General features: G+C 46.7%; 1 protein-coding gene across 6 annotated transcripts in view; it reads right to left on the bottom strand.

The window, feature by feature from the left end:
- The window catches only part of SNUPN (snurportin 1), a 30,448-nt gene that overhangs the window by 10,245 nt on the left and 3,925 nt on the right, over positions 1 to 16,278 (bottom strand). For all 6 annotated transcript variants that reach the window (XM_033190989.1, XM_033190986.1, XM_033190985.1 and 3 more), the window contains 4 exons: positions 15,260 to 15,422; positions 10,886 to 11,030; positions 2,258 to 2,362; positions 1,924 to 2,017 (listed from right to left, as the gene is read on the bottom strand). In XM_033190989.1, coding sequence (XP_033046880.1) covers positions 1,924 to 2,017; positions 2,258 to 2,362; positions 10,886 to 11,030; positions 15,260 to 15,417 — 502 coding nt within the window. In that variant the 5' untranslated portion in view covers positions 15,418 to 15,422. The remainder of the gene's footprint in view (positions 1 to 1,923; positions 2,018 to 2,257; positions 2,363 to 10,885; positions 11,031 to 15,259; positions 15,423 to 16,278) is intronic.

Genomic DNA, 16,278 nt, shown 5'->3' with positions numbered 1-16,278 from the left:
GACACAAAGCAGAAAGTCAGCACAGAGTTCTTCTTCCAACCAGGTTCCTTCCACCACAACTTAGGGAGCCCCATCCTAGAGGCTCCAGTCCAACAATCCTCAGTGCTTACAGCAGTCACTGGCACTAAGGACTAAGGATTCACTGGGGAGAGAACCCTGCCTGGCTACCAGCTACAGCTTCATGGTGACTTGGGGTAAGACAGCACAAGACGGATCAAGGCAAACCTTAAGAAAAGTGAGAATTCTGAAGTTTTAGATAAACTGGCACATTTACTCACCTCAGAGAGGTTTAAAAGCAAGTCATCTTCCATTTAGTTTACAACTGCTTTTTAAGTTTCTATCATAGGCACTGTGTTATGTGGGGAATATTAACTATAAATATTCTCTGCCTTTAAGGAAGTTACCATTTGGTTAAGGGGATAAGATGATCACAGAAGAAAGAACTAAGAGTTAAATTACAGAGCTCATATTAACAGCAACAGGAGTTCCAGAAAGAGAAGTCTAGAGCAGCAGAAAATGTTCAAGGGAGAGACGCAATACAAATAGAGTCTTCTGGGACCAGGAGGGTTTAAACAACAGGGCAGAGAGGTGAAGAGAGGGCATTTCAGACCCAAGTACTGATGTGGCATGAGCAAAGGCCCAGAGGCAGAATGAACTGGGCACATGAGGGGAGGCAAGTCAGCTGAACAGAAGGTGGGTATAAGAAGTAGGGAAGACATAGGATGGGGGGACAAAGCCTGCATGTGAAAGGCACTATACGCCAGTAAAGAAGTCAGATCTAGGCCGGGTGCAGTGGCTCACACCTGTAGTCCCAGCACTTTGGGAGGCGGAGGCAGGCAGATGGCTTTGAGCCCAGGAGTTCCAGACCAGCCTGGGCAACATGGCAAAATCCCATCTCTACCAAAAGTACAAAAAATTAGCTGGGCGTGGTGGTGCACTCCTGTAGTCCCAGTTACTCAGGAAGTTGAGGTGGGAGGATCACTTGAGCCTGAGAAGTAACGGCTGCAGTGAGCTGTGATCATGCCCCTGAACCTGAGCCTGGGCCACAGAGTGAGACTATGTAAAAAAATAAAAAAGAGAAGTCTGGGCTCAGTACAGAGGACATGAGGAACCTCCAAAGGAGCCTGAGCAGGTAGAGAAGAAAGCAAGCCCAGATCTGTCAATTCCTGCCTGAATAACCATGGGTAAGTTATTTCTCCTCCATGACCTTAGTCCACTCAGCTAGGCCCAGTGGGAAGGAAGAAGCTAAGGTTACAACAATGAGAAAGGAGAAAAGGGAGTTTGGCAGGGAAGCACCAGCATCAGTTGACTGTACCATTATAAAGCTTGGTATTCTCCAAGGGACATTTCCCCCCAAATCTGCATCTGTTGTCTCGTAATAGAAGTCCAAAGGCATGTTGACCTTAATTCAGGAATTTATGGACCATCAGGCCTCATGGGACTGCATTTATTCTGTACCTGAGGAGGCTTGACCTTGAAGGGGAGGTTCTTGGTCCAGGGGCCAGGATGGTGTCTACATGTAGTTTCAAAGGTAAGCTTTCAGGTGAGGTGTAGTGGCTCAAAATTGTAATCCCAGGAATTTGGGAGGCCAAGGTGGGCAGATCACTTTGAGGCCAGGAGTTCAAGACCAGCCTGGCCAAAATGGTGAAACCCAGTCTCTACTAAAAGTACAAAAATTAGCCGGGTGCAGTGGCGGACGCCTATAATCCCAGCTACTCAGGAGGCTGAGGCAGGAGAATCACTTGAACCCGGGAGGTGGAAGTTACAGTGAGCCAACATTGTGCCACTGCACTCCAGCTTGGGCGACAAAGTGAGACTCCATCTCAAAAAACAAAAAAAACAAAGATAAATTATCAAAGTGGGTTTTTAAAGCACATTACACTGTCTTTTACTGATTAATAAGTAGACACTCTACGTAGGTACCTTTTGCTGTTGAGTTTCGCCTATTGCCTCCTGGCAGAAGGGAAGAAAACCTGTTGACACAGTAACCACTCTTGGTGTAGGCACTGGTAGAACCCTGCGTGGAGAGAAAGTTACCATTCTCATTAGACCTCAAGGTCTCCTCACTCTCTTGCTTCCTCATTCTGCAGGAATGTTACTGGACCAAAGATGACTCTCAACAAATCCTTCCTGCAGGACAGTGTTTCAAGCTCCACTCCAGGCACAGCTGTTGTGGTGGATGAGGAAAATGGAGCAACAAAAAATCCCTCCCACTACAGACCAGGCCTACCGGCATAGGGGGCAGACAGTTACTCACCCTGGAGGCCACGATAAGGGCTCTTTTTCCAACAGGGCACACGACCACAATCCATTCCCGCCCCAAATCTGAAGGAACGTCAATTAACCACTCAGAAAGCATCAACTGGAAATGCAAAAAATAGTGTTAAAGATCAGCAAGGGTGTGCTACTTGAATGTCTGCAATGTCAAGGCATTCATATCCTGTGTGTATATTAAAAACCCGAGTGAAAGAATGAGGGCAGAGAGTTGGACACGGTGGCTCACGCCTATAATCCCAACACTTTGGGAGGCTGCAGCAGGTGGATCACCTGAGGTCAGAAGTTCGAGACCAGCTTGGCCAACATAGTGAAATCCCGTCTCTACTAAAAAATACAAAAAATTGGGCCTGGCGTGGTGGCTCAAGCCTGTAATCCCAGCACTTTGGGAGGCCGAGACGGGCGGATCACGAGGTCAGGAGATCGAGACCATCCTGGCTAACAGGGTGAAACCCCGTCTCTACTAAAAAATACAAAAAACTAGCCGGGCGAGGTGGCGGGCACCTGTAGTCCCAGCTACTTGGGAGGCTGAGACAGGAGAATGGCGTAAACCCGGGAGGCGGAGCTTGCAGTGAGCTGAGATCCGGCCACTGCACTCCAGCCTGGGTGACAGAGCGAGACTCCGTCTCAAAAAAAAAAAAAAAACACAAAACATTAGCTGGGTGTGGTGGCAGGCACCTGTAATCCCAGCTACTAGGAAGGCTGAGGCAGGAGAATTGCTTGAACCCAGGAGACAGAGGTTGCAGTGAGCAAAAATGGTGCCATTGCACTCCAGCCGGGGCAATAAGAGCGAAACTCCGTCTCAAAAAAAAAAAAAGAATGAGGGCAGAAAAGGCTGACAGTGGCACCTCCATCCCATATGCTCTAGGGAGTTGGTTGTGTCTCCTGCACAGCTGACAGGATGATGGGGGCCACTGACTGTGAATTTCGGCTTCTCTCTTCCATCTCCACCTGTACCCACACCATGCTTACTGCCTCACCTCCCAGGTCAGGGTTATGAACGCTCTTTCTTTCCTTACTTTGTCCGTCTCCTCCTATCATCATTACTATTATGTTCCATGGTCACAACTCAGAGATGAATAAGATCCCTGACCTTGAGATGCTCTTCGACTAGACCAGCATTTCCCAAACTGATGCCCCAAATACGGTACTAAAGGATGTTAGGAAATTTGCCTTAAAAAACAAAACACCACCAAACCAAACCAACAAAAATAGTGATGTGGCAAAATTAATTTGGGAAGACAAACTCTTCCACTCAGTCTCTTCCATCTGTAAAGACTTTGTCCCATGGGCCGGGCGCGGTGGCTCACACCTGTAGACCCAGAACTTTGGGAGGCCAAGGCGGGCAAATCATGAGGTCAAGAGATCGAGACCATTCTGGCCAACACGGTGAAACCCCATCTCTACCAAAAATACAAAAATTAGCTGGGCGTGCTTGCGGGCACCTGTAATCCTAGCTACTCAGGTGGCTGAGGCAGGAGAAAAGTTTGAACTCAGGAGGCGGAGGTTGCAGTGAGCCAAGTTCATGCCACTGCACTCCAGCCTGGCAACAGAGCGAGACTTCATCTCAAAAGGAAAAAAAAAAAGACTTTGTCCCATCAATTAATCCCTCCCATTGAATCTTTCATTTCTCCTTCCCTTTAGACACTCACTCGCAGTCTTAAAAAAAAAAAACTTTTTGTGGCCGGGCGCAGTGGCTCACGCCTATAATCCCAGAACTTTGAGAGGCCAAGGAGGGCAGATCATGAGGCCAAGAGATCAAGACCATCCTGGCCAACAGGGTGAAACCCCGTCTCTACTGAAAATACAAAAATTAGCTGGGCGTGGTGGCGTGCACCTGTAGTCCCAGCTACTCAGGAGGTTGAGGCAAGAGAATCACTTGAAGCTGGGAGATGGAGGTTGCAGTTAGCCGAGATCCCACCACTGCACTACAGCCTAGCAACAGAGCGAGACTCTGTCTCAAAAAAAAACTTTTTGTCACTCAGCATTTCTGCTGAGCTACTCCACTTTCTCCTAGTTTAAAACTACTTAATACTGCTTGATGCTGCCTTCCTTCTCACTCTGACAGTCACAGTCCAGATTTGCTACCCCACAGTCCTACTGAAGGCCCTCAGTGACCTCTTCCCATACCTCTTCCTTTTTTTTTTTTTTTGAATAGGAGTCTCACTCTGTTGCCCTAAGCTGGAGTGCTGTGGCACAATCTCAGTTCACTGCAACCTCCACCTCCCGGGTTCAAGCGATCCTCCCATCTCAGCCTTCCTAGTAGCCGGGACTACAGGCACACACCACTATGCCTGGCTCATTTTTGTATTTTTTTTTTTTTTTTTGAGGCGGAGTCTCGCTCTGTCGCCCGGACTGGAGTGCAGTGGCCGGATCTCAGCTCACTGCAAGCTCCGCCCCCTGGGTTTACGCCATTCTCCTGCCTCAGCCTCCTGAGTAGCTGGGACTACAGGCGCCCGCCACCTCGCCTGGCTAGTTTTTGTATTTTTAGTAGAGATGGGGTTTCACCGTGTTAGCCAGGAAGGTCTCGATCTCCTGACCTCGTGATCCGCCCGTCTCGGCCTCCCAAAGTGCTGGGATTACAGGCTTGAGCCACCGCGCCCGGCCTCATTTTTGTATTTTTAGTAGAGACAGGGTTTCACCATTTTGGCCAGGATGGTCTCAAACTCCCGACCTCAGGTGATCCACCCACCTCGGCCTCCCAAAGTGCTGGCATTACAGGTATGAGCCACAGAGCCTGGCCTCCCATACCTCTTCCTTATCCTTCCCACTCTACTCCTTGCCCTGTGTAATGCTACCAGCCACATCTCTCTTCTTGACACACGTTCTCTTGGCCCTATGACATAGCACTAATCTGTTTTTCCCTCTAAACATTCCTCCACACACTCCCCCAAAATATGTAATCTTCAGGGGGCTGTTTTAGGTCCCCCTTTTCTCTTAGATGCTGTCCCCATTGGGGTGGATCTCATCTATTTCTATAGCTTCACTTGTTACTTTTTTTTTTTTTTTTTTTTTTTTTTTGAGATGGAGTCTTGCTCTTTCGCCTGGGCTGGAGTGCAGTGGCCGGATCTCAGCTCACTGCAAGCTCCGCCTCCCGGGTTTTACGCCATTCTCCTGTCTCAGCCTCCGGAGTAGCTGGGACTACAGGCGCCCGCCACCTCGCCCAGCTAGTTTTTTGTATTTTTAGTAGAGACGGGGTTTCACCGTGTTAGCCAGGATGGTCTCGATCTCCTGACCTCGTGATCCGCCCATCTCGGCCTCCCAAAGTGCTGGGATTACAGGCTTGAGCCACCGCGCCGGCCTCACTTGTTACTTCTAAGAGGATGCCTCCTAATGCTCCTTCATCTCCAGACTTCTTTCCTCCACACCCACCTATATTGCCAGATGTCTGTTTGGTATCTCTTTCTCTGTTTGTCTCCTCTGCACCTAAAACTCAGTATATCCAAAATGGAATTAACTACCTTCTGTTGCCTAGGTACTTCCCACCCCTGAAACACCTACCCTTCCCTTCTGTATCCCATAACCTTGTTAATGGCATCACCACTCTGTTATTGAATCTCAGATTTTAAGCATAATCTAGACAAATTAGACTACATCAAAATTTAAAAATTCTGTGCTGCCAACAATATCACCAAGAAGACAAAAAGACAACCCACATAATGAAAGAAAATATGTGCAAATCATGTATCTGATAAGGAACTTGTATCTAGAATATATTAAAAACTCTTATAGTTCAATAATAAAAAGATAAATACTCGGCCAGGCGCGGTGGCTCAAGCCTGTAATCCCAGCACTTTGGGAGGCCGAGACGGGCGGATCGCGAGGTCAGGAGATCGAGACCATCCTGGCTAACACGGTGAAACCCCGTCTCTACTAAAAATACAAAAACTAGCCGGGCGAGATGGCAGGCGCCTGTAGTCCCAGCTACTCGGGAGGCTGAGGCTGGAGAATGGCGTAAACCCGGGAGGGGGAGCTTGCAGTGAGCTGAGATCCGGCCACTGCACTCCAGTCCGGGCAACAGAGCGAGACTCCGCCTCAAAAAAAAAAAAAGATAAATACTCAACTAAAAAATGAGGCAGACAGATCACGAGGTCAGGAGATCAAGACCATCCTGGCTAATACCACGAAACCCCGTCTCTACTGAAAACACAAAAAAAAATTAGCCAGGCGTGGTGGCGGGTGCCTATAGTCCCAGCTGCTTGGGAGGCTGAGGCAGGAGAATGGCGTGAACCCGGGAGGCGGAGCTTGCAGTGAGCCGAGATCGCGCCACTGCATCCAGCCTGGGAAACAGAGCGAGACTCCGTCTTAAAAAAAAAAAAGGCAAAGGGCAAAGGATTTGAACAGACATTTCTCCAAAGAAGATATACAAATAACCAACACGCACAAGAAAACAGTGGCTCACGCCTGTATTCCCAGCACTTTGGGAGGCTGAGGCAGGCAGATCACAAGGTTGGGAGTTCAAGACCAGCCTGGACAATATGGTAAAACCCCATCTCTACTAAAAATACAAAACTTAGCCAGATGTGGTGGCAGGGGACTGTAGTCCCAGCTACTTGGGAGGCTGACGCAGGAGAATCACTTGAACCCAGGAGGCAGAGGTTGCAGTGAGCTGAGATCGTGCCATTGCACTCCAGCCTGAGCGAGAGAGCGAGACTCCATCTCAAAAAAAAAAAAAAAAAAGATGTTTAACATCATTAGTCACTAGGGAAATACAAATCAAAACCACAAGACACCACTCCACACCCACTAAGATGGCTATACTTAAAAGGATGGATAATAACAAGTGTTGGCAAAGCTGTGGAGAAATTGGAATACTTACATGTTGCTGGTGGGAATGTAAAGTAGTAGAGTCACTTTGGAGAACAGTGTAGCACTACCTCAAAAGGTTAAACAGTTATCATATATAGACCCAGGAATTCCACTTCCAGATATATACACAAGAGAAATGAAAACATATGCTCACACAAAAACTTGTAGTGCATGAATTTTAATAATGGCATTATTTGGCCAGGTGTAGTAGCTCACACCTGTAATCCCAGCACTTTGGGAGGCCAAGGTGGGTGGATCAGCTCAGGTCACAAGTTTGAGACCAGCCTGGTCAACATGGTGAAACCCCCGTCTCTACTAAAAATATAAAAAGTAGCTGGGTGTGATGGCACACACCTGTAGTCCCAGCTACTAGGGAGGCTGAGGCAAGAGGATCACTTGAACTCAGGACATGGAGGCTGCAGTGAACCAAGAACATGCCACTGTACTCCAGCCTGGATGACAGAGTGAGACTCCACCTCAAAAAAATAAATAAATAAAATTAATTTTAAAATCAAATAAAAATGGCATTATTCATAACAGCCAAAAAGTGGAAGCATCTCAAATAGCCATAAACTGAAGAATGAATAAACAAAATGTAGTCTATCCATACAGTGGAATATTATTTGGTAATAAAAAAGAGTGAAGTACTGATACATGGTACAACACGATGAATCTTGGAAACCTCATGCTAAGTAAAAGAAGCCAGTAACAGAAGTCCACATAGTATATGATTCCCTTTCTATGAAATGTCCAGAATAGGCACAGAAAGTAGATTAGTGATTAGGGGCTACAGGGAAGAATGGAGAGTGACACTAATTAGTATGGGGGTTTCTTTTGGGGATAAGGAAAATGTTCTAGAATTAAATAGTGGTGATGGTTGCACAGTCTTGTGACTACACTAGGGCACTGAGTCAGGTTTATTATCGTGATCTGCTGTTTCATGGCCTGAACCTCACCCTGGCCAACTGACTGGTCTGGGGTGGCTGGGCAGGCTCACTTTATTCAAAAACATTAAACTACACAATAAAAATAGGCAAATTGTATGGTATATGAATTATATCTCAATATAACTGTTTAAAAAATAGTCGTAGCAGCTAATACTTGTGGGGCACTTATGGGCTCTGGGCTAGGTATTTAAGGCACATTAGCATTATTTCATTTAATCCTCCTACCAATCCTGTGAGATAAGTACTATTACTATCCCCTATTTTACAGATAAGAAACCGAAGACTTAGAGTGGTTAAAATATCTTGCTTAAAGTCAACACAGAGCCTAGCTTTGAGATCAGATCTATGTGACCTCAAAGCTTACATCCTTGACCACTTCTTATACTGCCTCTCATATCCAGTCCACTGCTAAGTTCTTCCATTCTATCTGGCAACATTTTTTTATTTATTTTATTTATTTTTTATGGAGATGGGATCTTCATATGCTGCCCAGGCTGGTCTCAAACTCCTGGCCTCAAGCAATCCTCCTGCCTCGGCCTCCTAAAGTGCTGGGATTACAAGTGTGAGCCACTATACCCGGCCTCCCTGCATATATATATATTTTTTTGTTTGTTTGTTTGTTTGTTTTGAGATGGACTCTAGCTTTGTCACCCAGGCTGGAGTATAGTGGCATGATCTCGGCTCACTGCAGCCTCCACTTTCCAGGTTCAAGTGATTTTCTGCCTCAGCCTCCTGAGTAGCTGAGATTACAGGCACCCACCACACTTGGCTAATTTTTGTATTTTTAATAGATGGGGTTTCACCACGTTGGCCGGGCTGGTCTCAAACTCCTGGTCTTAGCCTCCCAAAGTGCTGGGATTACAGGCATGAGCCGCTGTGCCCGGCCCCTACACATATTTTTGAGGCCCGTTACATCTCTTCTGCCATACTCCTTCCCCTAACTCTATGCCACTCCACCCTAACCGGACTGCAAACTGCTCCTGGGCACACCATATACTCCTTTCCCGCTTCTGGGCCTCGTGCTCAGCCTGTTTGTTCCCACTGCCTGGAATGCCCTAAAATGCACTGCACTTCTATCTATTAATGTCCTACTTACCCTTCAAGGCTGCCTCTTCCTTCATTAACCCTTCTCTGATTTCACGCTCCCTCCTTCCTCCCTGGTTGGAAGGAATCTCATTTTTTTTTTTTTAGATGGAGTCTTGCTGTGTCGCCCAGGCTGGAGTGCAGTGGCGTGATCTTGGCTCACTGCAAGCTCTGCCTCCCAGGTTCAAGCGATTTTCTGCCTCAGCCTCCCAAGTAGCTGGGACTACAGGCGTCCACCACCACGCCCAGCTACTTTTTTTTTGTATTTTTAATAGAGACAGGGTTTCACTGTGTTACTTTTTGATAGCACAAAACATCTTCTACACCTATTCTAGGAGTACAGGGGCTATTTCTGCTCCACATCTATCTTCCCATGTACATAGCCTAGTTTAACACAGAGCAGGTCTTTCAATAACGCTTACTGAACAAAACTGAATTGTACTTTGTAACAGAGGATGTTATCTATAATGTATTGGGGGTAAAGAAACGGGCTGTGGGAGTGCATGCAAGAACCATATTCCATTGTTGTTGTTGTTTTTATTTAGAGATGGGGTCTCGCCGGGCGCAGTGGCTCATGCCTGTAATCCCAGCACTTTGGGAGGCTGAGGTGGGGTGGATCACCTGAGGTCAGGAGTTCGAGACCCACCTGGACAACATGGTGAAACCCTGTCTCTACTAAAAATACAGAAAAGTAGCCGGGAGTGGTGGCAGGCGTCTGTAATCCCAGCTACTCGGGAGGCTGAGGCAGGAGAACTGCTTGAACCCAGGAGGCAGAGGCTGCAGTGAGCCAAGAGTGCACCACTGCACTCCAGCCTGGGCAACAAGAGTGAAACTCCATCTCAAAAAAAAAAAAGAGATGGGGGTCTCACTATGTTAGCCAGGTTGGTCTTGAACTCCTGGCTTCAAATAATCCTCCCACCTTGGCCTCCCAAAGTGTTGAGATTACAGGTATGAGCCACCACACTCAGGCCCAGGAACCATATGCTAAAGACAGGGGAGAATTCTGAGATGACAAGATATTTGGGTTCTAGACGCAAGTATATGATAGCAGGGTAGACCTCTCTCCCAGCTTGACCCATACCCTGCTTCCTGAAATACCTGAGCTGCCTGGAACACAAGAACAGTCTCTCTCCACGCTTCTTTCCCTATGGTACCACAGCCATGTTGGTTTCCTCTCTGGATCTAAAAGGGCACTGAGTCAGGTTTATTATAGTGATCTGCTGTTTCATGGCCTGAACCTCACCTTGGCCAACTGGCTGGTCTGGGGTGGCTGGGCAGGCTCGCTTTATTCAAGAGCAGCTGTACTTCCCACCTGAGTGTGAAATTTCAAAACTGGCCTCATAGTACACTGCCTGGGAAAGATTCTACCACCCAGAGAAGTGGAAGGAGTCAGTGGTAGTCTGGGCAGGCCCAATCCAGAACAGTTGTGCAGTGACAACTAAAAAAAATGACAACGATAAGGAGTCTGTTACTATATCAATAGATCAGGGACTTTCTGCAGTGGGCTGGCAGTCTTTGGTAACAGCATAGGCTAATAGTTCCCAAACCCCACCACCCACAGACTCCATCAGTGATTCCTAGTCCATAGCACAGTAAGCCATCTCTTCTTATCATCCCATATGCTCTATGTACATTGGCACATTCTTTGCAGTTCCTATTCCTTTTCCCTGCCTCATTCTCCTCTCTTTATGACAGCATTTATTTCAGTGGGCTTTGACTGCATAGTAAAGGGAGTGAGATTAGTTGGGTCTAATCTTCTCTGGACCACCTACTTGATTAGCATAGCGTTTTGGTAACTTCTTGACAGTGTCAATGTCCATTTCTTCATCATCTTTCTTATCTTCTTCCTCACTCTCCATCCCTGTCCAGTCATCTTCAGCCAGTCTTCTGGCATGGTTCACATAATCCAGCCGCTTGCTGGAAGTAAAAAAAAGGCATAAGGACAGATCTTTTTTTTTTTTAGATAGGGTCTCACTCTGTTGCCCAGGCTGGAATGGTGCAATCTCAGCTCACTGCAGCCTCGACCTCCTGGGCTCAAGTGATCTTCCCACCTCAGCTTCCGGAGTAGGTGGGACTATAGGCACACACCACCACCCCTGGCTAATTTTTGTATTTTTTGTAGAGATGGGGTTTCACCATGTTGCCCAGGCTGGTCTCAAACTCCTGGTTTCAAGTGATCTGCCTACCTCAGCCTCCCAAAGTGCTGGGATTATTAGGCACGAGCCACCACGTCTGGCCAGGGCAGGTCTTTATGTCTTCTAGGAAGATGCCCTATAATGCGACACATTTAATTCGAAAGCTCCAAATTTGGGAGCAGCTTGGGGATTCTGGTGGAAGTAAGAAATGATGGAATCTCCTTTGCAAGGCTAAACCAGTGACTGCCCCCTCAAAATCCTAAATAGGGAAACCCCCTCTGAATACACTCAGTCTTCCTCAGAGTTTCCTAAGAATGCAAAACAAAATATCTAAAGAAATTTCCAAGGTTCACTAGCTGGAAAGGCTAATTTCACCCCTACCCCATCCCACCCCAGATGAAAGCCAATACCTTCCCGCCTAGCAGGTAGCTCATCCAAAGACCCCAAGGATGGAAGAGAAGAGCCACTGAGATGTAGTGAGAAGTCTAAAGCAAGGACAGCTTCTGGAGATTTCTGCTTTATACACCTTTTTTTTTTTTTTTTTTTTTTTTGAGACGGAGTCTCGCTCTGTCGCCCAGGCTGGAGTGCAGTGGCCGGATCTCAGCTCACTGCAAGCTCCGCCCCCCGGGTTTACGCCATTCTCCTGCCTCAGCCTCCCAAGTAGCTGGGACTACAGGCGCCCGCCACCTCGCCCGGCTAGTTTTTTGTATTTTTTAGTAGAGATGGGGTTTCACCGTATTAGCCAGATGGTCTCGATCTCCTGACCTCGTGATCCGCCCGTCTCGGCCTCCCAAAGTGCTGGGATTACAGGCTTGAGCCACCGCGCCCGGCCCACCTTTTTTGTTTTTAAAGAGAATTTTTTATTTTGTAGGGACTGTAGGTGTATGCCACTGTGCCCAGCTTATACAGCTTTCTCAGAAGCCTGGTCTTTCTCCAGCTCCTGTCTAACTTTCAAGAAAGGCCACTTAGTTTACAATTTAATATATTTTATTTATTTGTTTCCCTTTATCATTATCTTGTTTTAAAACAACACATGCTAGAAAGTTTGGGAAACTGAATAGAAAAAAAAAAGAACCTTTTGGAACCGAATTGTTTCAAAGTGATTTGGAAATACCACATAACCTCCCACACTTGATTTCTTCAATGCTAAAGCAGGAATTCCACCACTGAGGCAGTGAAACCAACACAGCTGGTTTCTCTTAAACACATACATGTTCATGCTCACTACAAAAAGGCACACACCAGAGAGAACATATGAAAGCACAATGGTCTTTTATCTTGAGAATAAAAGAGCTGGTATATTTGCACATGTGTGAAAGAAAGTCTGCCTGTGGTTATTTTCTGAGCATTGTTTGTAATCACAAAAGAAGAAAACTGCCCAGACGCCCATCAGGAGGGACTGGCTAGATGGCATTATGCAGTATCCATTCCATGGAATACCTGACACCATGAAAAAGGAATGATGTAGAACTTTATGAACTGATATAGAATTTCTCCCCCAAAACACCACTAAATAAATGTGCAGAACAGTATATAGTATACTGCTACTTGTGTTTAAAAAAAAAAAAAGGCCAGGCGCAGTGGCTCCTGCCTGTAATCTCAGCCCTTTGGGAGGGTGAATTGGTCAGACCACTTGAGCTTAGGAGTTCAAAATCGGCTTGGGCAACATAGTGAAATCCTGTCTCTACCAAAAATACAAAAATTAGCTGGGTGTGGTGGCCTGTGCCAGTGGTCCCAGCTACTTTTGAGGCTGAGGTTGCAGTGAGCCAAGATCATGCCACAATACTCAGCCTGGGTGACAGAGTTAAAAAAAAAAAAAAAAAAAGGCCAGGTGCTGTGGCTCAAGCCTGTAATCCCAGAACTTTGGGAGGCCAAGACAGGCGGATCACGAGGTCAGGAGATCGAGACTATCCTGGCTAACACAGTGAAACCCCATCTCTACTAAAAAATACAAAAAAACTAGCCGGTTGAGGTGGTGGGCGCCTGTAGTCCCAACTACTTGGGAGGCTGAGGCAGTAGAATGGTGTAAACCTGGGAGGCAGAGCTTGCAGTGAGCCGAGATCTGGCCACTGCACTCCAGCCTGGGTGACAGAGCGACACTCCGTCTCAAAAAAAAAAAAAAAAGCTTTTATACATATACTACCACACACACTTGCTCATATATACATAGAATATCTTCAGAAGGGCCGGGTGTAGTGGCTCACATCTGAAATCCCAGCACTTTGGGAGGTCAAGGTGGGAGGATCAGTTGAGCCTAGGAGTTCAAGATCAGCCTGAGCAACAGAGGGAGGCCCTGTCCCTACAAAATATTAAAAAATTAGCCAGGTGCTATGGAGTGTGCCTGTAGTCCCACCTACTTCAGAGGCCGAGCTGGGAGGATCACTTGAGCCTGGGAGGTTGAGGCTGCAGTGAGCCAGGATCTGCACACTCCAGCCTGAACAACAGAGTGACACCCTGTCTTATATATATATATATATATATATTTGGAAGGATACACAAGAAACTAATAATACAGGAGAGGAACTGGATAGCTATGGGACAGAAATGGGAAGAAGACTTCACCATATACTCTTCGATTTATTTTTTTGAGAGAGAGTCTAGCTCTGTTGCCCAGGCTAGAGTGCAGTGGCGCGATCTTGGCTCACTGCAACCTCCACCTCCCGGATTCAAGTGATTCTCCTGTCTCAGCCTCCCAAGTAGCTCGGACTATAGGCATGCACCACCATGTCGGGCTAATTTTTGTATTTTTAGTAGAGACAGTTTTTTGCCATGTTGGTCAGGCTGGTCTCGAACTCCTGACCTCAGGTGATCCACCCGCCTCGGCCACCCAAAGTGCTGGGATTACAGGCGTGAGCCACTGTACCTGGCCTCTTCTGTATATTTTAAATTTTCAATCATATAAATGTACTACCTATTCAAAGATAACTACATTTTTAAAAATGGGGAGAGGAATGATCTGGAAATGTATTCTGCAAGCCACCCAGAGCCACAGGGAACCAACCATCTCTGCCAAACACAACCAGTGATGCAACACTGGGCAAAATGCAGACTGTATGGAAACTATGCAGCTGTTAGTAGTTTCTTCTGATCCCTAATTCCTTAATTTATGACCCAGAAGAGGCCCATGCTGCACTGAGAATATAAGGATCAGCCCCACCTTCAGAGCAGCTCAGCCTCAAACACTCTTATCCTGCCCTATGTCCCTGTTTGCCCATCTTGGCACTTAGAATTAAGTGTATGGAAGACATTTCCTCAGATTCCCTTAGGCATTATTCGTCTTGAACTCCCAAGAGTGCCACAGAAACATTTGGGCTGAAGGCAGATGGGAAGACCACACCAATACCAGCATTCAGAGTGCAGAAGCCAAACACAAGCATCCCAGGAAATGTGGGGAGTGAAAGCTGGGCGTGGCTTTCACAAGTTCCTAAACCACAGAGCTCAGTACAGCTGCCAGGAAAAAACTTAACCAAATAATTGAGCTTTTGGTTTAAAAGTTTGGTTTCTCCCTACTTCCTCATCTTCTCCTAAGCTCTGGGTATAAAAGAAACCTATTGGCCGGGCACGGTGGCTCACGCCTGTAATCCCAGCACTTTGGGAGGCCGAGACGGGCGGATCACGAGGTCAGGAGATGGACACCATCCTGGCTAAACCCCCTCTCTACTAAAAAATACAAAAAATTAGCTGGGCATGGTGGCGGGCGCCTGTAGTCCCAGCTACTCGGGAGGCTGAGGCAGGAGAACGGCGTGAACCAGGAGGCAGAGCTTGCCATGAGAGGAGATGGCGCCACTGCACTCCAGCCTGGGCGACAGAACGTCTCAAAAAAAAAAAAAAAAAGAAACCTATCTCTGCCAGGATTTACCCCTCCGAATCCCAATCTGTGGGCAATAAGATCAGCCAGCCAACAAAAGGCCTACTTTGAAGAGGGACTCTGTAGAGACAAGCCTAGAGCCTTCGGAATGGTTCACAGCTCCTAGCCCAGAGAAAGAAGCCAAGGAGTTAAAGCTTCCTTACGATTTCTGCAGTTCCAGTAACCGCCGGCGGCGCTCACTCTGCTCCAAGGAACTGTACTTGGACTTGTACTGGGATAGGCGGGGGTGTGGGGCAGCTGTGCTGTTCAGATCTTGAGACACAGAAAAGCTACTAGCCAGGGCTTGACTCAGCTCTTCCATCTTCCCTACAAAGAAAAACGTAAGAAAATGGTTCATTCATTTCATATCATCTCCTGTATATAGGCAGTTATGCAGTTATGACATAATATGACGGCCACATTCCTGAAAAAACATTAACTTAATGCGAAATCACAATTGTTTCCATGAGAAAAAAGGAAGTTAAAGGGTAAATGAGTCATATATTAGCAATAGATTATTTTCCTACAGATATGTCCTTTTTTTCTTTTTTTTGAGACAGTGTCCTCTCTATCACTCAGGCTGGAGTGTAGTGGTGCAAGCACAGCTCACTGTTGCCTCAATCTACTGGGTGAAGTGATCCTCCTACCTCAGCTTCCCCAGTAACTGGGACCACAGGTGTATACTACCACACCCAGCCAATTTTAAAATTTATTGGTACAGACAGGATCTCCCTATGTTGCCTAGGCTAGTCTTGAACTCTTGGGCTCAAGCAATCTTCCCTCTTCAGCCTCTCAAAGTGCTGGGATTATAGGTGTGAGTCACTGCGCCCCGCCTTTTCTGAGCAGTTCCTCTATAGTTTCCTGAATAGCCACTACTCATTAACCAGTGTAACTCTCTATGCAGTTTATTCAATTGTTTAATTGAATTAATTTCAATTAATTCAATTAATTACTTTATTCAATTGTAAATTGAATTAATTTATTTAATTCTCAACTAAGTGTCAACTCATATTATGAAAACTTAGTTCCAGAGGAAACACTGGTTCTAGGATCCCTGGAGGAAGACAAGAGGAGTCAAAAACCCCAAACTTGCTGGGCGCAGTGGCTCACGCCTATAATCCCAGCACTTTTGGAGGCTGAGGTGGATGGATCACGAGGTCAGGAGTTCGAAACCAGCCTGACC

Source organism: Trachypithecus francoisi, unplaced genomic scaffold (genome assembly GCF_009764315.1).
Source record: "Trachypithecus francoisi isolate TF-2019V2 unplaced genomic scaffold, Tfra_2.0 Lachesis_group3, whole genome shotgun sequence".
Taxonomy (NCBI): domain Eukaryota; kingdom Metazoa; phylum Chordata; class Mammalia; order Primates; family Cercopithecidae; genus Trachypithecus; species Trachypithecus francoisi.
Note: the sequence above shows the minus strand (reverse complement) of the source record. Positions and strands in the feature narration are given on the sequence as shown.